Source organism: Pelophylax lessonae (genome assembly GCF_965119305.1).
Source record: "Pelophylax lessonae genome assembly, chromosome: 3".
In the NCBI taxonomy this organism is placed as follows: domain Eukaryota; kingdom Metazoa; phylum Chordata; class Amphibia; order Anura; family Ranidae; genus Pelophylax; species Pelophylax lessonae.
The window spans coordinates 169,850,607-169,878,177 of record NC_138770.1 but is presented as its reverse complement, the minus strand read 5'-3'; the positions used below and the strand labels follow the sequence as shown (position 1 = coordinate 169,878,177).

Here is a 27,571-nt window from a genome sequence, read left to right as displayed (position 1 = left end):
CCAGACTGACACCCAAATAGACAGGTCCCCACATAGAGTTACACTTACCAGTCCGGATGGCGTGGGGAGCCTGCTCCAGCGACCAAACCACTGCACTGAGGACAGGGAGTGTCGCAAGCATGACGCAACGGAACCGCGGTGCGAAACCGCAATGGCGTCCAGTGAGGTAGCCACCTCACCGATAGCATCCCTGCAGCGAACAGGGATGGGTCGTTCAATGTGCCAGGGCAAAACCTAAGCTGAACGCTCGATGGCAGGCTGGGAAGCCCCTGGCCCTGAGCCCTGGGAACCAGGGTGGCCAGACTGAGACCCAGCACCACACAATCATCTTCATCAGAAGAACTAACGCTGAAAATAAAACAGCTAAGTAAAAGAAAGAGAAAAAACTTCAAATAAAATCAAAAAGAGAAAAGAAGCTGAGACTGAGAGCCCCAGCACAGGAACAGCCTGCATACTCCTGAGCTAGGCATAAGAAACTGGGTTGAAAATGCAGGGAGGTATGGACTGAAGGGACCACCCCCTGGGGGTGGGATATGCTAAAAGCTTTGATATTAATATATTCTGTTGCCTAGCTACTCCTACGGAGCAAAGGTCAATAACTCCATTAGTGACGAATATGAAGAGGCGGCGACTGTCGGAGGACGTAAGAGAAAAAACCTTTCCGGAGCAGGAGTGGTTAAAGATCTGAAAGTGGCTCATTAATTTAGTAATAGAAACTTAGCAGAGCTGACAACATTCAGTCCACAAAAAAAAAAAAACGTGTTGTCAGCCACCAACTTGGCTTTAGAGAGGAAGAGCTTTCAGAGGATATTTCTGTACTTGCAGGACGTTAAAGTGATAAAACAGAGGGAATGATGCATGTATTGACATACTGCCTATTTTTTTTTTATACACACTTTAATGACCTAATAGATACGCAACAAAGTGCCTCTACCTATGAAATCTATGCCAGCTCTGAAGCAATCCTCTCGAAGAGCCATTAATCCTGCCACTCCCTGACTTGTGATGACAGGACTCTCAGCAGTGTTCCTACAACTGATAATCGCACACTAGAGATCGTGCCTCCGTGTCTTAATGACGCCGGATGCATTTCAGCTGTTTAACATTGGGTTGCTGGAATTATTTCAAACATTCTTTCCTGAGACTTTAATGTCTTTTTCCTGTTGTGCACAGCAGCATCCTGCTAAAATCTTCTTACAAAACACCTCCTAAGAGGCACAGTCTTATTTCTAGCTTGCAGCTGAACCATGTAAATATTACCTTCTGCACATACAGTTTGAGAGAAAACAAAATATCCATTCCACGTTCTAAGTGACCATGTTAGGCCTCATGTACATTGCAGCTGCTAAACAGACGTTTAGGAGCAGTTGGGCATTTTTTCAGCAGCCCCTGAACTCTCCTCTATGTTACCTTATGTGTTCATGTACACACAGTCATTTATAATAGTGTAGAGGCAGTTCATGTTACTGGCAATTTTTTGAAAGCAGAAAAATCGCGTTCACAACTGTAGTTTACTGGCATTTCAAACGCCAAATGCTTGTAAATGCGATAACCCGCGTTTATGCGTGTTTGCGTTTAAGTGTTTTTAAAGAGGAAAACTTTTCTGACAATTTTTGAACATATAAAAATGTTGAAAAACACATTTCATCACATGCTGTTGCCTGTGTCAATGGATATGTTTAGTAACAATGAACTCTGGTCCTCTCACGCAGTTTTCTATGTCTTCTGAGCCTCAGCAACATCAGGAGCATTTTCTCACACATTCTCATGATGGAATCCATGGTGAAAACACAAAAAATAAGACCGCTATCTACAAGAACACTGCTCTCTCTGCTGCTGCTCTCAGAGAATAGCTGAAATAGTTAATAATTTACTTGTTTTTCACGCATTGTGGGCATTTGAGAGGGTCTCATGAGGTTATCTTTAAAACGCTTTTAACCTAAAATGCTCATAACTGCTGCTAAACTCAAAAGCCAGCGTTCAGAAGCGGTTTTCAACTGCCCTGTGTACAGTCTTTAGGACTTTTTCCACAATACCATGAATCTTAAAATCGCTGCATAAAATTGCCACTGATACAGAGGGGAAATGTATTTGATCTTTTGCAGATTTGGAAGTTTGCCCACTTTCAAAGAAATGAAGGTTCTATCATTTTTATCATAGGTGTATTTTAAATGATAGAGACAGAATATCAACCAAAAATCCAGAAATAAAACTATACAAATGTTATAAATTGAGTTGCAGTTCAGTGAGTAAAATAAGTAATTGATCCCCAAGCAAAACACGACTTAGTACATGGTGGGGAAACCCTTGTTGGCAAGCACAGAGGTAAGACATTTCATGTAGTTGGTTACCAGGTTTGCACACATCTCAAGAGGGATTTGGGTCCACACTTTACAGATCTTCTATAAATCCTTAAGGATTCTTGGCTGTCGCTTGGCAACTTAAAGTTTCAGCTCCCTGCATACATTTTCTATAGGATAGAAGTCTTTTTTCCCTCAAGGTCTGGAGACTGGCTAGGCTACTGCATGACCTTAACCACTTCTGGACCGGAAGGATTTGCCCCCTTAATGACCAGGCCATATTTTGCGATTCGGCACTGCGTTACTTTAACGGACAATTGCGCGGTCGTGCGACGCTGTACCTAAATAAAGTTGATGTCCTATTTTTCCCACAAATAGAGCTCTCTTTGGGTGGTATTTGATCACCTATTTGATTTTTTTTTTTTTGAGCTATAAACAAAAAAAGAGTGACAGTTCTAAAAAAAAAAAAAAAAAAATTATATTATATATATATATATATATATATATATATATATATATATATATATATATATATATATATATATATATTTCACATTCTGCTAAATAACATTCCAAAAAAAAAATGTAAAAAATCTATTTTTTTTTACATTTTAGGCCAATTTGTTTTCCACTACACAAAAAAAAAAAAAAAATCGCAATATGTGTATTTTGATTGGTTTGCGCAAAAGTTATTGCATCTACTAATTATGGGAAAGATTTAGGTAATTTTTATAAATTTTTTTTTATACTAGTAATGGCAGCGAACGGCGATTTTTTGCGGGACTGCGGCATTGCGGCAGACAGATCGGACCCCTGACTGACATTTTTGACACTTTTGGGGGGGACCAGTGACATTACTACAGTAATCAGTGTTAAAAATATGCACTGTTACTGTAATAATGACACTGGCAGGGAAGGGGTTAACATTGTGGGTGATCAAGGGGTTAAATGTGAGCCTAGGGGAGTGAATCTAACCGTGGGGAGGGGGCGTGGCTTGTGAAATGACCAGAGACCTGCGATCCTATATAGAAGGATCACAGGGGCTCTATGATCATTCCAAGGAGAACGGTCAGCTGTGTTTACAACAGCTGCCCGTCCTCTCTCAGCGGGGGAACGATCGCAGGTGTCAGATGGCAATCGGAGCCGCCTGCCCCGTGCATTGGCTTCCCTGCTGATGAGCAGGGGCGGGAGTGCAGCGGCGCGCTCGCCCCCTAGCTCCCTACTCACGCAACCGACATATACCTAGGGTGTTTTCACAGGAGCAGTTGCCTGCCACAATATAACTGCGGCGGGCGTTCGGTCGTAAAGTGGGTATTGTGCTTCTTCCTGAGCCAGTCCTTTGTTGGACTGACAATATGTTTTGGGTCATTGTCATGCTGGAAGACTCTTTGGTCTTGTCCATGATGGTGAGGTTTGAATGGAAGAAAGATTCTGTAGACAGGTGTCTTTTAGACACAACGAGTTGTCGTTAGGAACACCTTTTTAAATTGACAGGACTAATCTGTGTACCACATGAGCACATAGTGTAGCCAGTCTGTGGGAGCCAGAATTATTGTTGGTTGGTTGGGGATCAAATACCGTATTTATCGGCGTATAACACGCACTTTTTCCTCCTAAAAATGGAGGAAAAAGCAGCAGTGCGTGTTATACGCCGATATTAAAAAAAAAAAAAAAAACAGCCAGGAAGCATTGCCGAGAGCAGAAGGGGCGGGTCGGGCCGAGGAGAAGGAAGGAAGAGCCGTCATAAGAGCAGAAGGGGGCGGGCCGAGCCGAGGAGAAGAGAGAACGAGCGAGCGCAGTCATCGGAAGTCCCGCCTATGACAGACGTCACACGTCTCGGCAGAGGAGGCGGGACTTCCGATGACTGCGCTCGCTCGTTCTCCCTTCTCCTCGGCTCGGCCCGCCCCCTTCTGCTCCTATGACAGCTCGTCCTTCCTTCTCGGCCCGGCCCGCCCCTTCTGCTCTCGGCGCTGCTTCCCGGTCTTTTTTAAAACATATGAGGTCAGTTCCAATGGCGCTTGCGATGCTGCATATTTGGACATTGCGCTTGCTAGGCTGCTTATATGGACACTGCTGGTGGGCTGCATGTATGGACACTGCTGGTGGGCTGCATGTATGGACACTGCTGGTGGGCTGCATGTATGGACACTGCTGGTGGGCTGCATGTATGGACACTGCTGGTGGGCTGCATGTATGGACACTGCTGGTGGGCTGCATGTATGGACACTGCTGGTGGGCTGCATGTATTGAGGCTGCATTTATGGACACTGCTGATGAGGATGCATTCATGGGCACTGGTGATATCATTTGATTTAAAAAAAATAAAAATGTTCTGAGTTCAAAGCTGTTTATGTTAAATTTAAGCTTTTTTCCTAAAATTTCTCTCCAAATATTGGGGTGCGTGTTATACGCCGGCGCGTGTTATACGCCGATAAATACGGTACTCATTTTACTGTGAACATTTGAATCATGTGTTTTTTGTTTTTAGATGTTTGGCTGATATTCTGTCTATAATTTAAAACACACCTATGATAATTATGGACGCTTCATTTATTTGTAAGAGGGTAAACTTACAAAACCTACAGGGGATCAAATAATTATTTTCCCCACTGTAAATACCAATTATAAAATAATATATAACTTGTCCTCATTTTCCTAACCTGTTGGTTTTTACTCCTGGAGAGTGTGGTGCTTGTATAATGTCAAGGAAGCAGCACTATTTCCAGGGGTAATGTGATGATGTACCCTCTAGTGCAAGGATCCTCAAAACTACGGACCTCCAGCTGTTGCGGAACTACACATCCCATGAGGCATTGTAAAACTCTGACATTCACAGACATAACTAGGCATGATGGGAATTGTAGTTCTTGAACAACTGGAGGGCCATAGTTTGAAGACCTCTGCTCTAGGGTGTGTCTAGGACAGCCTGAGCTCATAGGTTGGATGAGAATGGACAGCATTCAATCTGGAAGAGGACTTGTGCTGGACAACAGAGTAGTGAGTCTTCAAGGGACAGGGGATTATTAGTTCACGCAAACAAGCATTTTTCACAATTCTGTATAAAAGGTACAAAATGGTATCTTCTTACCCGGCATTTTCTATGCAAAACTTCTGAACGCATAGGAACAAGTAGAGTTTTAGATACAATTTGGGTTAAACTCCCGCACCCAACCATTTGAGTAAAAACATTGAAAGCTTTCTACTGTTAGTACAGGGGTAATACAACTTTGATCCAGGAGCTGTTGGACATGAAGCTGGGAGGAAGCAGAGTGTGAAACTCCAGTTTGTGGCCCTTGGAAAGGACTCTCTGGACCCAGGCATTTAAAATATTCTGGGACCACAAGTCCAATAAACATCCCTTTACTTAGAGAAGGGAGGGTGATCCATCACTGTGAAGTGACCTTGGCACTAGCACTGGCTGGTTTAGCAGGCCATGTCTTCTTATGAAAGTATGTTTCCTGGCTTAAAGTGATCAAGCATTTTTTTTTTCTTTAAAAATAACAAACATGTTATACTTACCTGCTCTGTGTAGCGGTTTTGCACAGAGCAGCCTGGATCCTCCTCATTTGGCTCTCACGCCAGCACTCCTAGCCCCTCCATTCTGTTAAGTGTCCTCACAGCAAGCAGCTTGGTGTGTCCATTCAGACACAAAGCTGTGGTTCAGCCCCGCACCCCTCTCTCCTCATTTGCTAACTGATTGACAGCAGGGGGAGCAAAATGCACCACTGCTGTGTCTCAGCCAATCAGGAGGAAGAATCCCGGATGGCCAAGGCACTTCTGCACATCGCTGGATCCAGATGGGGTTCAGGTAAGTATTAGGTGGCTGTTAAACACTGAAGGTTTTTTTTTTATCTTAATGCATTGAGATAAAAGCAAACATTTAGCCATTAGAACCAGTTTAAGCAGTACTCGCCACTAGTTTTTTTTTTTTGTTCAACCCAGCCGGTTGAATGAAAAAAAAAAAAAACCCAAAAAACACTACACTGACAGCTCAGGTGAGAGCAGCTGTACTAATAATCCAACGTTGGTACAGCGATCTCCCCTGCTGAGCTATTGTGTTCTGATTGGGGGACGGCCCCTCCCGTTAGCACACCAGGTTGCCGGCAGACCTTTTTTTTTTAGGTGGCTTCTGTCAGACTGGCTGACATACACACGGGCTGAATTCAATAGGAACCGGCCGATGCCTGCCAACTGTTGGCCCATGTGTAATAGGCTTAAGACTCTACATTAGGCCTACAATTGCAGAAGTAATATCCAGAGTGCATATTCAGTGCTCTTATGAGTAGGGTTGAGCGAACCCGGACTGTATTGTTCGGGATCGTACCGGACTTTTGGGTGTTCGGTACCCGGACCCGAACATTTCACTGTATGTTGGGTAATTTATTTCCTGTTTTGGCGTGGTTTTAATGGCGCGGTTTCAACAGCTGCAAGGCAGCCAATCAGCAAGCGTTTAACTAGTGTGCCCTTAGAAGCCATCACAGCATCACAGACATCACTACTAATGGCATGGCTGTGATTGGCCAGTGCAGCATGTGACCCAGCCTCTATATAAGCTGGAGTCACATAGCGCCGCACGTCACTCTGCTCTAACTACTGTAGGGAGAGGTTCCTGCTGCTGCTGCTGAGGGAGAGATAGGAGATAATTGTAGGGGCAGGCTAGAGATTGCTTTCAGGGAAAGAATAGGAAGAATCTCCTTTAATCAGACAGCGATCTACATTGATTTTATTGTGTGGGGGTGCAGTGCACGATCTTTTTGCCCTGACCTGAGCCCAGTGAGGAGGGGGGAGAAAAAACGTTTTTTTTTTTATCAGTCTGTTAGGTGGGCGGCGTGCAGCAGCCATGTTATGCAAGCTCAGTGCATATGTGTCTGCTTAAACCGGATTTAAAAAAAACAAAAAAAAAAAACAAAAAAAAACACGTTTTTTCCTTCATACTTTACTGTGACTTACAGCATTTAGACACTGCAGTTCTAATCTGCTATTCAAAAAGCACCAATTAAAAGGGAAAAATAAACATTTTTCATTCATACGTTACTGTGAGATACACCCGTTGGATACTGTTGTTCTATTCCGCTTGTCAATAAAAACCCATTTAGGGGAAAAAAATTAAACTGCAGCCTAGTCTGCATTTGTTACAGTGAGGTACACCCATTGGATACTGTTTTTGTATTCCCTTTTTCAATAAAAACCCATTTAGGGGAAAAAAATTAAATTGCGGCCTAGTCTGCATATGTTACAGTGAGATACATCCATTGGATACTGGAACACAAAAGGATAGAGGAAAGTGGGGCTTTGCGGGCCAGTGGGAGTAGAAGGATCACGCATAAACCAATTTCTAAAAGTATTTTACATTTTATTAAACTGCCTCATAAAAACCATGGGCATATAAGCACATGTTAACACAAACAAAATAACATAGAATAATGTTGATAAAATAAGTTTTAGAAGAGTCATGATCCTCACAGGCTCTGAGGAAGCCTTGAGCGAAACGCATCAGCTTGCTGGGGACCTACATTGACCGTATTCCATCAGAGACCTACTCTTTCAATACTATACAGGCTCTTGGTTATTTCTCCCCTCTGGGATGTATTTCTATTAATGACTCTTCTAGAACTGATTTTATCAACATTATTCTATGTTATTTTGTTTGTGTTAACATGTGCTTTTATGCCCGTGTTTTTTATGAGGCAATTTAATAAAATGTAAAATACTTTTAGAAATTGGTTTGTGCTTGATCCTTCTACTCCCACTGGCCCGCAAAGCCCCACTTTCCTCTATCCTTTTGTGTTCTTATATCAATTAGGGGTAAGGGCCTATATGCACGGTACCTTTTGTCTTGATCCATTGGATACTGTTGTTATATTCCGCTTGTCAATAAAAAACCATTTAGGGGAAGATCCTAAATTAGAGAAATAGGAGGAGAAGGTCAAATAATGGAGGTGGCCTGGGTCGTGGTGCTGCTGGTGGAGCTCCTGTTGCAAGGAGAGTACGTGGTCAATCTGTGCCAGCTACACGCACAAGTGAAACACCTTCCTCAGGTGTGAGTAGGCGACAGAACCTTCAGCAGTATTTGGCAGGGCCTAATGGGCCTCTACAAATGTTGAGGCCAGAACAAGTACAGGCGATAGTAGATTGGGTTGCTGACAGTGCCTCCAGTTCCTTCACATTGTCTCCCACCCAGTCTACTGCGGAAATGTCAGAGTTGTCACCTGCAGCCGATGTCCATCAATCTTTCACCTCACCCCCTTGCAAATCAGCCAAGCAGTCTGAGCCCCAAGTCATGTAGCAGTCTCTTCTTCTTTTGATGACTCTGTTAGCATGGTTTCCCAGGGCCATCCACCTAGCCCTGCCCCAGAAGTGGAAGAGATTGAGTGCACCGATGCTCAACCACTTATGTCTTAAGAGGAGTACATGGGAGGACCATCGCAGCACATCTCGGATGATGATGAAAGACAGGTGCCAACTGCTGCGGAATTCCAAATTGTGGAGACCGACAAGGAGGGCAGGGTGGAAGATGATGTGGAGGACGATGAGGTCCTCGACCCCACATGGAATGAAGGTCATGCAGATGACCTGAGTAGTTTGGAGGAAGAGGCAGTGGTCGCACAGAACCACCAGCACAGCAGAAGAGGGAGCAGGTTGCAAAAGTAATATCCAGAGTGCATATTCACCCTAGACACTACGCCTGCTACTGCCCAACGCAGCAAGGGATCGAGCATACCAAAGCCAGCTGAAAGGAGTTCCCTAGCGTGGCAGTTCTTCAGACAATGTGATGATGACAGGACACGAGTGGTTTGCACGCTGTGCAATCAGAGCCTGAAGCGAGGCATAAACCTTCTCAACCTGAGCACAACCTGCATGACCAGGCATCTAAGTGCAAAGCACGAGCTGCAGTGGAGTAGACACTCTCAAAACCAAGAAAGGTCTCTGGCTCCTCCTGCTTCCTCTTCTGCTGCTGCAGTCTCGTCCTCTTCATCCACCTCTGTAATGACAGTGGCACCTGCCACCCCGCAAACAGAGGATCTGCCAGCAACACCACCTGGGTCACCAACAACCATCTCCACAATGTCCCATGGAAGCATTCAGCTTTCCATCTCCCAAACACTGGAGCGGAAGAGGAAGTACCCCCCTACCCACCCGCGATCCCTGGCAGTGAATGCCAGCATTTCAAAATTCCTGGCCTTTGAAAAGCTGTCATTCGGTCTGGTGGAGACGCAGAGTTTTAAAAGCCTTATGGCGGTGGCTGTCCCACAGTACATCATGCCCAGCCGCCACTACTTTTCCAGGCAAGCCATCCCTTCCCTGCACAACCAAGTGGGTGACAAAATCAGGTGTGCACTGCGCATCGCCATCTGTGGCAAGGTCATCCTAACTACGGATACGTGGACCAGTAAGCACGGTCAGGGACGTTATACCTCCCTAACAGCACACTGGGTAAATGCAGTGGTGGCTGGGCCTGAGGCGGATAGCAGTTTGGCGCATGTCCTTCCACCACGAGGATTGCAGGGCGCTTCAGTTTGCCTCCTGTTCCTAACTCCTCCTACTCCACTTCCTTATCCTCTACCGCCGCCTCATCAGGTCAGCGCAACACCTTCACCACCAACTTCAGCAAAGCCAGGGGTAAACGACAGCAGGCAGTTTAAAACTTGCCTGTTTTTGGGGAAAAACCACACACCGCACAGGAGTTGTGGAGGGGCATTCAACAGCAGACCGATGAGTGGTTGCTGCCAGTGAGCCTCAATCCCGGCCTGGTGGTGTGCGATAACTGGCGAAATCTCGTAGCAGCTCTGGGCCTAGCCGGTTTGACACACATCCCTTGCCTGGCGCATGTGCTGAATTTGGTGTTGCAGAGGTTCCTTAGAAATTACCCCGATATGTCAGAGCTGCTGCAGAAAGTGCGGGCCGTCTGTGCGCACTTTCGGCGCTCTCACCCTGCTGCTGCTCGCCTGTCAGCGATGCAGCGCAACTTCGGCCTTCCCTCTCAACGCCTCATATGCGATGCGCCCACAAGGTGGAACTCCACCTTGCACATGCTGGCCAGACTGTGCGAGCAGCAGCAGGCCATAGTGGAGTTTCAGCTGCAGCACGCACGTGCGAGATGCTGCAGTGTCTCCGCAACGACCGCCGAGTTTCCCACATTGTAACTTGTGCTGATTACTGGGTGGCCACGCTGCTGGATCCCCGTTACAAGGACAACGTACCGTCCTTATTTCCCTCACTTGAGCGTGATCGGAAGATGCGTGAGTACAAGCGCATGCTGGTAGACGCGCTGCTGGTGGCATTCCCACCTGACAGCGGGGGCACAGTGGAAGCACAAGGCAAAGGCAGAGGAGGAAGAGGTCGCCAACGCAGCCAGGGTACCGCCAGCACCTCAGGGGGCAGAGTTAGCATGGCCGAAATGTGGAAAAGCTTTGTCAGCACGCCACAAGCAGCAGCACCACCAGCTGATATGAAACGTGTTAGCAGGAGGCAGCATTTCACTAACATGGTGGAGCAGTATGTGTGCACACACCTAGACGTACTGAATGACGGGTCTGCCCCCTTCAACTTCTGGGTCTCCTAGTTGGGCACATGGCCTGAGCTTGCCCTTTACGCCTTGGAGGTGCTGGCCTGCCCTGCAGCCAGTGTATTATCTGAATGGGTATTTAGCACGGCTGGGGGCGTTATCAAAGACAAGCGCAGCTGCCTGTCCAGAGCCAATGTGGACAAGCTCACGTTCATTAAAATGAACAAGGCATGGATCCCACAGGACCTGTCCGTACCTTGTGCCGAATAGACATGTATACCGGCCTTACCCAGCCATTGCTGTATTTGATCTCTCTTAATCTTTTGAAGTGTACCCCAATTTAAATTTAATTAAAAACCAAAACTAGTGTTGGCTACCTCGTCGTCCTCCTCCACCGCCATATCCACCGCCACCTCAACCTCCTACTCCATATGGGCCTCGTCCTCCTCCAATATCATTCAAGATGATTCCTTTTTATTTTTATGTTTTTTTTATGTTATTTTAAAGGAGTAGTCTGAAGCCCCATTCCACAAAATGCCAGAATTTAGCCAATTGAAATACCTTTTCAATGTCGCCACTTTCAAGAAAATCGGCCCAGCGGTTATTCTTTTATTCCCTCCCGAAGTTTTCAGCACTTCCTGGTTTTCTTCTATCGCCGCCATGATAAAACTACCTCTCCCAGCATGCCCGCTCATCTCTTCCGGTAATCTCCTGCCCTCCCCCTGTGACTCCTCCGCTCGGCCCCTCCCTAAATTATAATATTACACGCCCCCAACATCGCTCCAATCGGCGTTTGCTGAGCTTAGCCAATGACAGCTCAGCTCAGCGCATATATGAATAAATTAGGTCAGGGGGAGTATTCGACTCCGGGCATGGAGGCCGGCGCAGCCCGCAGTGACTCCTGGGAATCGATGAGTCACCGGGCGAAGATGGCGGCGGATGAAGAAGAAAGAAGTCAAGCGTCACCAAAAGACCCAGCTTCCGGCCGGAGAGAAACACGAGGAGAAGACCAGGAAGAAGACCATAAGGAAGACGTGAGTATATTTGAATGTGTTATAACTTTGTGTGATGCTCTATTTCCCCCAGAAACACTTTGCTTCAGACTACTCCTTTAAGTTATTTCCCTATCCACATTTGTTTGCAGAGCACTTGCCATGCTCTTAAGAAGATTTTGCTGCCATTTGCAGCCCTCTAGACCTTTCCATGTGTTTTTTAGAGCCATTTTAGTGCTCAAAAGTTCGGGTCACCATTGACTTCAATGGGGTTCGGGATCGGGGTAAAGTTCGGGTTAAGTCCAGGTCACGAACGCAGACTTTTTTTTTTCCAAGTTCGGCCAGACCCACCGAACCCGGACATCCAGGTGTTCGATCAACTCTACTTATGAGCACTCTTTCGCACTAGTTCAAGGCAAAAAAAATTCCTTTATGCAAAAATGGAAATCATGGGTAGCAATATACCATCTACCTATCATCTACACAGAAGCTACCTTAGCAGCTTTGCGGGCAACAAGACCTAACAGGGTACCAATATTTTCCTATTGAGTACGAACCACTGTATTGATACTTTTTGGATTCTAAGAGGGTAACCCTCAATGTTACGACCTGTACCTTTTCATTGTATATCTTACTTTGATGTGAACTCTATGTACCGATGATCATTTTCTGTACTTGTTTAAAATTAAAAAAATAATTAAAGTAAAAAAAAAAAAAAAGACTGCATTGGAAGACTAAGAGGGGTGAAAGGAAACCTTCCTAATCTCAGGAGTAGAAGACCTACTGGTAGAGGCACAATCCATTTCTTCTGGGGGTTGCATGGCAAGACGCACCAAGGCAAGGATAGCCATAAGGTGGGCCTTATTTTATCTACCTTGTCTGAACAGGGGATTATTCTTCATGGGCTTGGTGTAAGCATCTGCGGGCTGCAAGTGTTGCTAGAGTAAACTGCCATCAATGTGCCCTAAGGGCAGGAAACCAGGAGATGTTTGGCCAGTCCAAAAAGAAGGAAGAGCACAAAAATGCAGCATCTTACACTAGAACAAAGCGGCACAGGTACCGAAGGAACGTTGGGCTGTGTAGGCACAGTATTGCTCATTCACTAAGGCTCAGTAATGCACCACCCATGGAGAGAATGGGGGTGGACAGGGGTTTGGTGTGAAAATGTTGATGCAATAACACCACATAAGGCGTGTTTCAAATAAAAAATAAATAATAATAATACGTTGCCAATACCACCATTAAGTCCAGGCATTCTGGAGCTATCATCACCTCCAAAATGGAGACAAATGGCCACCCTAAGATAAATGATTAAAAGGGCTTCTTCCCTGTGCTCACCATTCAGTAGCAGGAATAATTAAGGATAAACTCCTCCCTGGCTTCTCCCACCACGGAGGGTCTTTAGAGACTGGGCTCTGCACCAGACAGACCATAGTTCTGGACCTGTAAAGCACCTTGCTGCTAGCTCCAGATGTTACACTACAGATGAAAAGGAGTGCACACAGCAGGAGCCAATGCAAAACAACATTACAGGCCACCCCCACACACACACCTTGCATCCGGTGGGCGAAAGACTTAGCAGAGGACTCCGCCAGTCCAGAAGCTGTAGAAAAGCCAAGGATCAGCTTGAAATATATTCCAAAGAAAGGCAGAGTAGAAAAACCACTATAGAAGATGGTAAGCTTATTTTAGTTAAATGAAGAGGTCTATCACCTGAGGACACTAGTAAAAAACAGGCTAGCTGGGATTAGGAGGGGTTATATTGTGGGTATTCCAGCCTATAACCTAGTTGTAATGGTTTTAAGAGGCCTGTGCCCTGTGGTGTGAAAAACACAACCTCAGGATCTGAAGTTGCTCTTTGCACACTAGAATGGCCAAGCTTCAGAGATCCTAAAGCGGCAAGTGGTGTATATGCAGGAAACAATAGCTAGGAAAACCCAGCTTGGCCAATCAAGTTCATCAGATTTTAGATGCCCAGAGAGAGTCTGCAGAAGTCATTTAGCGGCCCACAGAAATTAAATTACTTCACCTGCAGTTTGCCTTTAAAGCGTTGTATATGGCCAGAATTTAAAATCACAATAATTTCCACATTATAATTCAATTTCTTATCTACTCCTATTAATATAAATGATCTTGAAGTTTGTAGACCAACTTTATAAAGACACATTTTCAACAGAAAATGTAATTGATATTTTTAATAAACAATGATGGTTCTAGTTTTTTTTTTGAGATACAAGCCAGAGAGTTCTGGAGAGCAGAGAGTCCATATAAGGAGGAGGCACAGAGACAAGTCTAAAGGTACTGAGGAGGTGTATGACCCCTTAAAAGGGGGAAAGCGATGTGTAAACTCCTCCACACAGGTCGAAGCTTTCAGGTTAGAGCAGAAGGTGATTAGTAGTGGATCACGTGGAATTCAATACATTTGGAATAGTTCATTATCACCGTGGATGAATGAAAATTGGGGGCGCTGTCACATTTTGCAAACAAGTGGGACTGATACATGGTACACACTGTGCTATTCATTTATATGAATGTGGTTAAAGGAGTTGTAAAGTCAGAAGGTTTTTTTTTATCTTAATGCATCCTATGCATTAGGATAAAAAGCCTTCTGTATGCAGCAGTCCCCCTCAGCCCCCCCAATACTTACCTGAAGTCTATTTCTGTCCAGCGATGTCCACGAGTGTCTGGGCTGTCCGAGACTCTCCCTCCTGATTGGTTGAGATACAGCAGCGGCGCCATTGGCTGCCGCTGCTGCCAAAGTCAGTCAGCCAACCGGGAGAGAGAGGGGGTGGGCCGGGCTGCAGCTCCATGTCTGAATGGACACACGGAGCTGTGACTTGGCTCGGGTGCCCCCATAGCAAGCTGCCTGCTGTGGGGGCACTCACCAGAAAGGAGGGGCCAGCAGCATAGAAGGACCTGAGAAGATGAGGATCCAGGCTGCTCTGTGCAAAACCACTGCAACAGAGCAGGTAAGTATACCATATTTGTTATTTTAATTGGAAAAAAAAAAAAAATGAACCTTTACAATCACTTTAATATCAGTGCATATTACATTTGCAGGTTTAAAAATTTTCCAGCATGGAGGTTATTTTTTAATAAAGATCTTTATTTATGGTTTGCTATATATTATATACACATACATATATTTGGTTTATGAATTGGATGATCATTACTGATCTATATTTGTAAGGTTGAGTTTTTTTTTTTTTTTTTCATTTTTGGGGGTGGGGGGTGGGGGGATTTTCTGTTGTCAATATATGTATTTCTGCACAGCACTATTTATACATTATCAGTTTGGTGGTGTGAACACATAACTGGGCAAGCAGCAGTTCAATATTAATTTGTGTCCTTCAAAGGATAGGGGGGATAACGGAGTAGAGGTTTTCTTGTCTTATTACTTCCACACATTACTAAGCCCTGTGATTAGGCACTCCTGTGTCACACAAATCACAGAGACTATGGAGGTGCTTGCAGGCAGTAAGGTATTATGGGACATGCAGGCCTTAGAAATTGAATGTAAACCGCAGATGAGAAGCTGCAAAGCATGCAGGGAAGTCATGGAAAGAGATCGCCAGCAGACTGGCAGCACCCACAACATGAAAAGCAATTTAAGTGAACATTGGGTTGTAAAAAATGAGTATGGCTTTTACAATGTTGATGTTAAAAAATTAAAGTGTATGCTGCGATCATAGAAACTCCTATAGGGCAGTAAAGTGTATGCTGCGATCATAGAAACTCCTATAGGGCAGTAAAGTGTATGCTGCGATCATAGAAACTCCTATAGGGCAGTAAAGTGTATGCTGCGATCATAGAAACTCCTATAGGGCAGTAAAGTGTATGCTGCGATCATAGAAACTCCTATAGGGCAGTAATGATACACATCTACTTCACCGTTCTTCACTATTCTGCTGCCTAGAATTTTTAACCTCAACTGCACAACAGCAGCTAAATTCTAGGTGTCCAGATGTAAAAGAAAATATTGAACTTGGGAAGAATTAGAACAATTCTCATATAAAAATCCCCCCCCCAAAAAAAACTTCATACCACATCACCATCTGAGTTCCTCATTAGAAGCAAAGCTCAGCAAAGATTGAATTATGGGAACTCTTTACTCCATCTGTGCTGTGGGCTAAACTGACATATGACCTCAACCACTGAGCTCCAAAGGATTAAAAGGGTACAACTTTCTCATGTCCTCTTGACAGTGTGCTGACACTGGGGTAAGCAGACTCTTTAGAAAGCCACTGGAACAACTTAAAGGAGGATTACAATTTTCTAACAGGGAAAATGTAAGGAAGCCAACAGAGGTTGACATAGCAATGTTTATAACCACAGACCCACCTGAATAATAAAGACTCATCACAGATTTATATTATAATAATGTTTATAACCACTTAAAAAAAGAAGAAAAGAGCCACAGACCTGTGGATATATATATATTATATATATATATATATATATATATATATATATATATATATATATATATATATATATATATATATATATATATATATATATAAAATTAACTTTTCAAATAAAAAGTACAAACAATCAACACAGAGCCTTAGATTTTTGTATCACAGGCAACAACATTCTGAAGATGATGGTAACCCTTGTGTCATAGGAACCTCTCTTCCCCAACTCCCTAACAGGTTGTTATGGAGGGTTAGGGAGTCTAAATTTCCCAATGTTACACTCTCAAAAATATTCAAAACTATCTCTGAACATTGAAAACACACAGTGGCTAAGCGGGTAGCACTTCCCCTTAGCAGCACTAGGGTTCTTGGTTTGAATCCCAACCATGGCACTATCTGCAGGGAGTTTGCATGTTCTCCCAGTGGGTTTTCCTCCCACACGCCAAAGACATGCTGCTGGGATGAGGAGGGATGGCCTTTCCAGTCGTTCACAAGTTTGACACTCTACTGCCCTGTGAGGATCCAAGATGAGCTTTCATTATTATTATTATTATTATACAGGATTTATATAGCGCCAACTGTTTGCGCAGCGCTTTACAATACGAGGAAAGAAAATACAGTTACAAAACAATTCAATACAGGAGGAATTAGAGGGCCCTGCTCATTAGAGCTTACAATCTAGAAGGGAGGGTCAATTGAAACAAAAGGCAATAATTGTGGGGGATAAGCTGATGGAGAAAATGGAAGTACGGGTCTTAGGTGTGGGTAGGATAGGCTTCTCTGAAGAGGAGGGTTTTCAGGGATCGTCTAAAAGCTAATAAGAGAAGGAGATAATCGGAGAGATTGGGGTAAGGAGTTCCATAGGATTGGAGAGGCTCTGGAAAAGTCCTGGATGCGAGTATGTCGGCCACAGAGAGCCGTCAGATCTTCTGCCAAGGCTTGTGAAAAGCTGCTACACTCCAGTATGCTGGTGCGATAGGGGCTGCATGATCATTGGATTGGCTATAATGTATTGTGTAATGTGTTTATCTAGTAATGTCTGGAAATCCTTACGTAAAAGCTGCAACTGTTCATTTTGAGGCACGTAGAGCTGCATATTTACTCCAAAAAAAGCGAGTTGGGATGTAATAAAGCCACTGGATACACAAGACAGCTAGCATTTTCCAGAGCAAAGCTTAGCAATGAAGGCCTACATTTTTAGCGTTGACAACATGGAGAGAACTTCTGGTCTACATACCTGACCCAAAGTATCGAAGTCACTGAGCCATCATGTCAGCCAGAAAACGTCAGCAACAGCAGGCACAGCTACAGTTGTGCTCATAAGTTTACATACCTTGGCAGAATTTATGATTTCTTGGCCATTTTTCCGAGAATTTGATTGATAACACAAAAACTTTTCTTTCACTTGTGGTTGTTTTGCTGAAGCCATTTATTATCAATTAACTGTGTTTACTCTAATAAAATCGTAATGACAACTACCCAAATGACCCTAAGACCCCGTTCACACTGGGGCGACCTGTCAGGCGACCTGGTCGCCTGACAGGTCGCCTTCCATAGAGAAGCTGCGGACCCGTTCTAATAGGAGCGACACAAGTCGCTCTGACTTAGAAAAAGGGTCCGGAGCTTCTTTGGAGCGACCCGGAGCGACCTGCATAGACTTCAATGTTATGAAGTCCGTGCCGGCCGCTCTGAGGTCGCCCGGCAAAGTAGCGTCGCCCCAGTGTGAACGGGGCCTGATCAAAACTTTACATACCCTGGTGATTTTGGCTTGATAACATGCACACAAGTTGACACAAACAGGTTTGAATGGCTATTAAAAGGTAACCATCCTCACCTGTGATCTGTTTGCTTGTAATTAGTGTGTGTGTGTATAAAAGGTCAATGAGTTTCTGGACTCCTGACAGACCCTTGCATCTTTCATCCAGCGCTGCACTTACGTTTCTGGATTCTGAGTCATGGGGAAAGCAAAAGAATTGTCAAAGGATCTGAGGGGAAAAGGTAGTTAAAACTGCATAAAACAGGAAAGGGATATAAAAAGATATCCAAGGAATTGAGAATGCCAATCAGCAGTGTTCAAACTCTAATCAAGAAGTGGAAAATGCGGGGTTCTGTTGAAACCAAACTACGGTCAGGTAGACCAACTAAAATTTCAGCCACAACTGCCAGGAAAGTTGTTCGGGGGGCAAAGAAAAACCCACAAATAACTTCAGGTGAAATATAGGACTCTCTGAAAACATGTGGTGTGGCTGTTTCAAGATGCACAGTAAGGAGGCACTTGAAGAATGATGAGCTGCATGGTTGAGTCCCCAGAAGAAAGCCATTACTACGCAACTGCCACAAAGTATCCCACTCCAAACAGCACAGAGACAAGCCTCAAACATTCTGGCACAAAGTCATTTGGAGTGATGGGACTAAAATTTAGCTTTTTGGCCACAACCATAAACACTACATTTGTAGAGGGGTCAACAAGGCTGTTGATGAAAGGTACACCATTCCTACTGTGAAACACGGAGGTGGATCGCTGATGTTTTGGGGATGTGTGAGCTACAAAAGCACAGGAAATTTGGTCAGAATTGATGGCAAGATGAATGCAGTATGTTATCAAAAAATACTGGAGGAAAATTTGCATTCATCAGCCCGGAAGCTGCGCATGGGACGTACTTGGACATTTCAACATGACAAGGATCCTAAACACAAGGCCAAGTCGACCTGTCATTGGCTACAGCGAAAGTGAAGGTTCTGGAGTGGCCATCTCCTGACCTGAATATCACTGATCCACTCTGGGGAGATCTCAAACTAGGGATGCACCGATCCGACTTTTTTGGACCTGATACCGATACCTGGCATTGTGAAATCGCTGATACCGATCCGGTAAGCGGCTGCAGTACAAAGCAAAGCCGCTGCTTCATGTGTGTGGCTCCTCCATTCACAGGCGGAGTGCATCTGATATCACTCCGCCTGTGAGCCGGACCTATACAGGAAGTAGCGGCTCCCATCCCATACTACTACTGCACCTAGTAAGGGATGGCTGAGCCGTTACTCAGCAAAAACCAGATCGGCCAGTGGATCGGTCAATGTTACCGATCCATCTAAAATGGCCATATCAGCGCCCGATTTCCGATCCGAATATCGGATCGGTGCATCCCTATCTCAAACGTGCAGTTCATGCAAGACAGCCTAAGAATTTAAAGGAACTGGAGGCTTTTTGCCAGGAAGAATGGGCAGCTTTACCATCTGAGAAGATAAAGAGCCTCATCCACAAATACCACAAAAGACTTCAAGCTGTCATTGATGTTATAGGGGAAATACACGGTATTAAGAACTGGGGCATGCAAACTTTTGATCAGGGTAATTGTAAACACAGTTAATTGATAAAAAATGGCTTCAGCCAAACACTAACCATGAGTGAAAGAAACGTTTTTATGTTGTTATTCATATTCTCTGAAAAATGGCCAAGAAATCATAAATTCTGCCAGGGTATGTAAACTTATAAGCAAAACTGTATCTTTCCCTGGTATACATGATTATTGTTATTTACATAACATGTAATGTATGACTGAATTTTGCAATGATTTTTTTATTTGCTTTACAGACTGCTCTAAACACAGTATGCTTAGACTGCACTCATAGTATTCATGTACTTTATAATGGCAATACCAAATGGATAACACAAATGCAAAGAGCTGACTTGATTAATAAGATCCAAGCACAAAGTGAAGTCCAAAAAATGTTGAAATTAAAAAAAGGTTACATTAAGAAAACTCATTGTAGTCATGTCAGACCTTCTGCTGCACTGTAAATACGAACCATTATTTATAGGCTATAAATGAAACTATTTTGAAGACTAGAAAACAAACTGAGCTTCTGTCCACACTCTGTAAATTGATGCTCAGATCATCATGAGGAAATCTATTATGTCATAATGGAGACCATTCTCAACAGAGGGGAGGAGGGGAATGGCTGTCCCAGCTGAGTGATCCCACATTGTAACTCCTTTCCTGAGACATACAGATGTTTCCTGTCACCTAGATAACCCATTACTGGTTACTTGTACCCAACTTAGGCTGTGCAACTGGTGGTGTGTTTATGCTCATGCCACAATTGATTGTGATAACGGAAGATACTACTTTAAATGGACCCATACTCAAAAAGTGAAGATATGCTGTCTTCTGGAGAACATCCAAAAATGTTATTGTGTCCAAACAGTTCCCTGCAACATATACCTTCGTTTCTGGAATTCCTCCTGAAAAATATAATTGAATTTCCTGTAGGCATTGTTCTTTGAGTCTTGCAGTTCAAGGTCATCTAAAAAGCTCTGCGGTTTCATGCTACTAGTTTGAGATTTGGTGATGTCACTACTGTGCTGACCACCATTTTCCTTGCTGGAAAGAAAGCTATACAGGAGTACCTGCAGTTCAAGGATCTCCCTGCTTCATCCATTTTGTAAATCTGTGCTTTCTGCATCTCTGCTGTCGCTTCATGAATGTTCCCTCACTGATCAGACCAGCAGTCATCAGGGGGCAGCTCTGATATGAAGAATCAAAGTCCCACTTCTACCAATATGGCCTCATTCACACAGACACAGTGCAAAACACCACCTGGTAAATCAGTAATATGGTAAGACCAAACGTAATACTGAGGACAAGACCATTCGCCCAGGCGTGCCTTTTATTAGACATATTGTTCAGAATTCAGTTCCTGTTTCAAGCGGAAAACCAGCTGATTCCTAACTAAGCTTAAATCTGTTCCTACCCCTTCTAAACCCTATTCTATCTACCCTGTGAAAGGAAGCTGTGTATACTTACTTATTCTGAGAGTGATCTGGTCTAGTCACATGATCAGCTGTCAGCGGCGGCTTCAGGGTAGACATAGCTCCCAACTGTCCCTGATTTTGAGGGACTGTCCCTCATTTGGAACAACGTCCATCTGTCCCTCCTTCCTCATTTTGTAATAATCTATATAGTTTTATATAAAATGCACTATTTATCTATCAAAAAATGTTTCTCAATGCTAAAACTTTCATCCAATTTCTAAATTGCTGCATTTGCAAATTTTTGCTCATTCTGTTGCCCTCCAGCTGTTCCGAAACTACAGTTTTGAAGTCCCATGAGGCATTGCAAGGCTGACAGTTACAAGCATGACGGGACTTGTAGTTCCGCAAAAGCTGGAGGGCCACAGGTTGAACACCCATGGAATAGAATTTTGAAGGGGGAGTAAACAGGTTTAATCTTAGACAGAAACATGATGGACTTAAACATCAGAGAGGAGCTTCAGGCTCCTTCAGAAAAAAATTAAAGTTAGCAGCTACAAATACTGTAGCTGCTGACTTTTAATATTAGGGCACTTACCTGTCCAGGCATCCGGCAGTGTCCTCTCCCAAGCCGATTCTTTAATCGGCTATTGGGTGCTAGCGCCGCCATCTTGACTAAGTGAAGCCTTGCAGCTTCACAGCTGGTTTCCTACTGCGTATGCATGAAGACCGCTGCGCTTTGTAAATGGGTGGCAGTCACCTGCGACCTGTGAAGTGCCCCAGAAGGCTGCATGGAAGAAGGGGGGTTAAAACTTCTAGCTCAGTTCACTGTGGCGACCTGTACCAGAAATGGGTACCTGTCAAAACCAGGTATCCGTCCCCCCAAAAAAGCACCAAATGTGGCGGCGAAGAGAGAAGGATGCAGACAAGCAGAGTGTCGCCTTTTTGGTGGAGCTCCACTTTAAGTATCAGGTTACTTTTAATAGCTAGGTAAGGTAATGTGCAAGCATAAAGCAAATACAACAAACTTCAGTTATTTCAAACTCAAACTGCCAAGCAAAAAGAGAATTACTTGGCTCAGCCATCAGATCACTCCTAAATCTACCCAGATCCCAGAAGTAACTTGTTGGTATGGCACAAAGGACAGTTCAGCAAGGAAACCGCGTTCAGAATGAGGTAGTGTTTTGTGACTCCTCCACTGGAGGAAAGCCATATGTTACAAATTACTAATCTGGTTAAAACTTCCTCACTGCAGCATGTATTATCATGAACTGGATGAAGCAGAGAAAGCCCTTAATCCTAAAGAGGCAGACACAAAAACTTGCTTAACCCCTTCTCTGTGCCTCTTAATCCTGCTTGGAGTTTTGACTTCACATCCATTTCCGGTCCACAACTGGTTGCCAAAAATCTACTGGAGCCTTGTGACCCAGCTTTGTTCATAGTGCCTGGAGTCTAAGTTTAACGGATATGATTAGACACAGCGTTAACCCCTGCAACATTAGCATACAGGCCTACCAAGCCTTGACTAATCACATGGAACCATTTCAAAGATTGCTTCAATTCGCTTTGACAACCCAAAAGGCCAACTGTACTTCTAGCACATGAAAACTACAATGCAATCCGAAAATTCTACAAATGAACTTGTCATTCTGCGTTTACAATGCATAAATATATTTTAAGGAAACTTTTCACAATGGAAAGGCATGAACAGACATGGCTTCACACTTTTCTGTCTTTGTAAATTTCCACTTTCATCCCTCCTCCTCCCTCACCCTGCTTATCCTTCTCCGGAGCCAGCTGCCACAGAAGCCATGAATGAACGAAGGCACAGCAGTCTCCAATGTCAGTCCTAACTATTGGTAAATCCAATTTGTTCCCATCTTCATAGAAAACAGAATGATTTTTGTAGTGCCAACACTAAATGTCACACAGAGCTGGCACAAGTAGTCATAGCAGTACCCGGCATACAGCCACTATTCAAAGGATGACCACAGCCCTACTCTCTAATATTCTCTACACTTCTTAAAGGGACAGTAAACTACATCCGTCTCATAAAAAATACACACATCTACTTAATAGCCCTGTAATCTATTTTTTATTAAATTGTTTTAGGTTTTTCAGCCTCCCTGTGAGGTCCACTTGAGCTCCCAGACCTCTCCTTTCCCTTCTAACTTTAATGTCAATATAACAGTTCATCTTGGGCCTCATTTACATTGACATTGCTCTGTACTCTCAAAAGTCTGTCTTTACTCGCACGGGAGGCATGGGTGTTTCGTGCAGCCAGCCTGGTAACGTCAGTGACAGAAGGACAGCTTCACCAATCTCCAAGCACATCCTGGAGCGTACATCCATACAGCACCAACACACAGATCAGAACTCAGACTTTGTGATCTGCATATTGCTCCTGCATGGATGTACACTTGGTAATCCATGCAGCCGTCCGTCTGTCACAAAGTTTATCAGGCTGCCTGCATGGAACATGTTCCTCTTGTGCGAGTAGAGAACCCTTTGCACGGGAGTACAGCACAGAAAGCCAGTGTGAAGCTAAGCACTGCCAGCTCCACAAGCCAAAATAAAGGCCTTATATTCCAAAGCAGCAAACTCAACTGCTGTTATTTCCCACAGCTTTTTCAATCAGTATTCTCATACTTTATCAAGAGTATGTGATTGGCTAACAACAGTCTAAGGCCTCGTGAGCATGGCGCACCAGTCCTTACAGAGGCATTTGCTGTCAGCAAGATCCTGCTTAAAAAACGTGCCTGTACCATGTACACATGTAACTATGTTAATCTGTATAATCCTCAATTGTGGATGTCTACATTCTGACTTTGAGCAGTGGCCAATGAGGTCCATGTACTGTATGCATGTAAACATTAGCACAAACTTTTACATCCATATAATTGGCAAACATGGGCCTGCGTGCATGGGTCTTTAGTATGCAATAGTGCTGTGTTAGTCAATGAAGACACTGTGGCTGTATGGACTAATCCACACCTCATGCAGAGACAGGTGCAAGGCCCCAGATGCATGTTGATGCAGGTTTGCGTTCGAATACGTACACCCGTCCCTATGTAGCTGTCAAACCCAGATGTGTCAGTGAGCCTGTATTGTCACCAAGTCTGCTCCAGACTCAAAAAGCTGTACAAGCCTATGTGCCCATGTGAATGGGCTCTTAGATAGAGGGAAAGGTTAGAACAGCGGTCAGCAACCTGTAGAGCACGAACAGGTGACTGGTAGATCATGGTTTGGGCTTGCTGAACCACCATTCCAAAGGATAAAACAGAGTGCAATGCAGACTACTTAGAAAGTTAGAGTTGTAGTAGGGAGCAAGAGCAGCATAAGCCGATGTCTCCTTTGTAGTGCTGGCTCCAGTCTCATGCACAGTGATACCAACTGTAATCCACTAGTGTGAAAGCAGCCTTATAGGGGGCTCAGAACAGTAAGGGTTAATTTACATTTTCAGTTTGGGGGGTGGTGAAACCCCATAGTTCGAATGTGTTTTTTATTTCACCCGCACCCCCTTTAGCTACAGTGGCCAGGGGTGAACACATGTTGCAGCCGCAGCAGGGGTTCTACGCTCTATCATGGTTTGTGGGTTTAGCACCAACAAAGCATGACCCATTCAAGTGAATGAGGCCTCTCTGCAAGTGCCCTGCAATCTTGTACAGTACAGCAAACAAGGGGTTAAAGCAGGCAGTGTTGTGTTGCTTTATCACCACCTGCTTTAACCCCTTGGACCAAGCAGAAGCATGCAGTTGCGGGGCTCTTGCAGAGTGGCCCCATTTCCTTGAATAGGTCGCAATTGGCAGGCAGTAGCACCCACCAAAAGCAACAGGGGGTTTATTTCCTGCTGCGGTATGTGTACACCTTTGGCTGCTGCCTTAACAGCTAATGGGTTAGGGATTGGGGGCAGTAAAACCAGGACTCAACTGCAGGGTGTTGCCACCCCACAACTTTGTGTGAATGAGCACTAAGGATGCCGCTGTGGAATGCAAGGGCTCATTCACAAGTGAAGCAGGCACTACTGTTCCTCTGAAAAGCAATCTGAGTGTGTTTGACAGGTGGTAAGGGGGGGGCGATATGTTGCCTCCACCACCTGAAATAAACCCATGATTGTGGTGAAATGCACACGATTATGACACAGTAGTACGGCAATTAGAGGTTTAAATCAGGTGTGAAGAGGCGACACTGTGCCCAGTTATATTTGACTTCTCCCATGTTGTTCAGGGAGATTGCCCCTCTTTAAGGTTGCCTACCCCTGGTTTAGAACCTCTTTCACAAGATTCACCTGCCAATGGAGTCATTAAAATAAAATCCAAGATAACCAAAATTTCACAGAGGTCACCAGAACAAGGATGAGGACATTTTTGTTTTCAATGGGGGCAACTGTGAGCAACAACTTTTTAAAAAGGGATTTTTTCCCCATTTCCTGTTGTGTTTTCCTGGGACAGGAAGTGAAGAAAAATCTCTCCAATAGGACACAGACGGTTAAAAAAACAGCCACACTCAGTGAATTAGATTGCCCACAAATTTAAAGACAGTATGCATATTAGTGATGTGAACACTACACAAAGTTGGCTTCTATACAAAATTCAGACTTATTCAATGACTGCAAAAGGGGCAGTATTACACCGCAATCACAGATTACTGTAGCATGACAAGAAGCATGCTTTGATGCCATGAATTAGGCTAGATTAGCAAAGTGAAAGGATAAATTCACCTTTCCTAACATGTTACACCCAATATTCAGGGTGTATTATGTTACAGGTTATGAAAGGACTTGTTCCCGCACATATGTTAACACACGCACCAATTTTGACGATGGAACATGCCAAACATATGTTTTAGGGGTGTCATTAAGGATAAATGGGACCACAATGCACATATACCCCCGCATTACCATGTGTTGCAGTAAATTGAACTTTGCTACCACAGACCTCTTGCTCGGTAGCTACAGGGTCACTCATTTACATTTTTGCGTTGCATTAATGTATGTTGCGTGAAAGCAGTGCCTTGAAAATACTGGGCTGCCAACACAGCAGAACGTCTCAAAAATTGTACGTCACAAACTTTGTACTACAATGCACTGCGACACACTATGGTGCATTAAGTGCCATTAATAATGAACAGCCCCGCAATGCATGCAATAGGCACTGCTGTTAATTACTGCAACGCATTCGTTTAAATGGGTCCCAACGTCAATTTATGAAATATGCCTGCTATTCATGTGGGCATGGATCTCTTCATACAAGTTTTAGACCAGTTTCTGTAGCTTATAAGGAAATACAAAGTGATCTGACAATTGAGTAAGAACCGTATCACTTCTACAAACACATAGAGACATGTTTAATAATTAAACGCTTCTCAACTACAAGTTGTTCAAACTTCCACCCTAAGTACCCAGGAACAGGTACAGAAGAAATGAAAGTTCACCTGCACTGGAGCATGCCACCCAGAGAGTGATATCCTGTGCAAAGCACTGAAGGAGGAGGAGGAGGGACTGTTCTCGGGGACAATGCACTGGGGAAGCAGAGATTAAAAAGCAGCATTGTCCTAGCAGAGGGAAGGAGACGAATACTGAGAACCATGCAGGACACACTTACTGAACCAGTGTCTGAAGAGGTTCCGAAGATCCATTCTTTTCATAGACAGCCTTGCTTTCTGGAACTTCTACCTCTCCGGAGTCCACCCTAAAATTTCCTGCCCCTATGGTGGGGGAAGCTGGATAGAAGGAGTCACATGACCGGGCCCTTCCTACGGAAACAAAGTCACTGCTTTGGCCAGTCCTCCCTGTTCCTTAACCCTTTGGATTCCAGAACAGCTAGCAAACCTCCCCACACAAAACAATGATTGGGAGCAGCAGGTATAGACCATCTGCAACTCATCCACAATTCTTTAATGCCTGAGGCTATGCTGGCACTAGTAGTTCCACACAATCTAAAAAGATTTAATTTATTTAGGTAGTCTGTCTAAACAGAACATGAGAGCAAAATCTAAAAACAATATTGTTGAAAGAGACAGGAGTCACCCAGCTGAGAAACCACAGAAAATGCATTTTGTATTCTGCTCAGCGCTGTAAGCTCACACATATCTGGTGTTACACAAGTATTCTGTGCAGGGACAGAGACCTGTATACACACACTGCTATATGGTACTAGCACTATTTCACAGAAAGGGTCTATTTTGGAATAAATTGGGCAATCATAAATGGTAAAAGGGCAGGTTACCTTGTTAAAACATATCTAGTTAGTTCAACATTATCTTGCCAGTAACCTAGTTCTGGTTGTTCACCCATGCACAGTACTACAAAATACCTTTCCATATGCTCAACTCCATATTATAGACCAGAGATAGGAGGGAATAATGCTAACTGATAACATTCAGCACCAGCAAGCACAGGAGGGTTATTATAAATTACATAAAAAGTCCATATGCAGCGCTAAAGCACATAAATGTACACAGTCCAAAAAGTCTACTGAAAGGAAGAGAGGAGACCCCCGCACCAACTTCCAGACTACTAGAAGGCAGCGCAAAAAGTCTACTGAAAGGAAGAGCTGAGACCCCCCCCCCCCCCCTAACTTCCAGACGGCAGCTCAAACAGGCAG

At 44.2% G+C, this 27,571-nt stretch overlaps 1 protein-coding gene across 2 annotated transcripts in view; it reads right to left on the bottom strand.

The window, feature by feature from the left end:
• Positions 1 to 27,571, bottom strand: part of NCK1 (NCK adaptor protein 1) — a 252,537-nt gene that overhangs the window by 40,753 nt on the left and 184,213 nt on the right. The window contains exon 1 of one of the 2 annotated variants that reach the window (XM_082249626.1): positions 26,570 to 26,707. The exons of the other annotated variant lie outside the window; for it this stretch is intronic. Within the exon in view, the coding sequence (XP_082105752.1) occupies positions 26,570 to 26,612 (43 nt within the window). The 5' untranslated portion in view covers positions 26,613 to 26,707. Of the gene's footprint in view, positions 1 to 26,569; positions 26,708 to 27,571 lie in introns of those variants that run through there. 2 annotated transcript variants of the gene reach the window in all.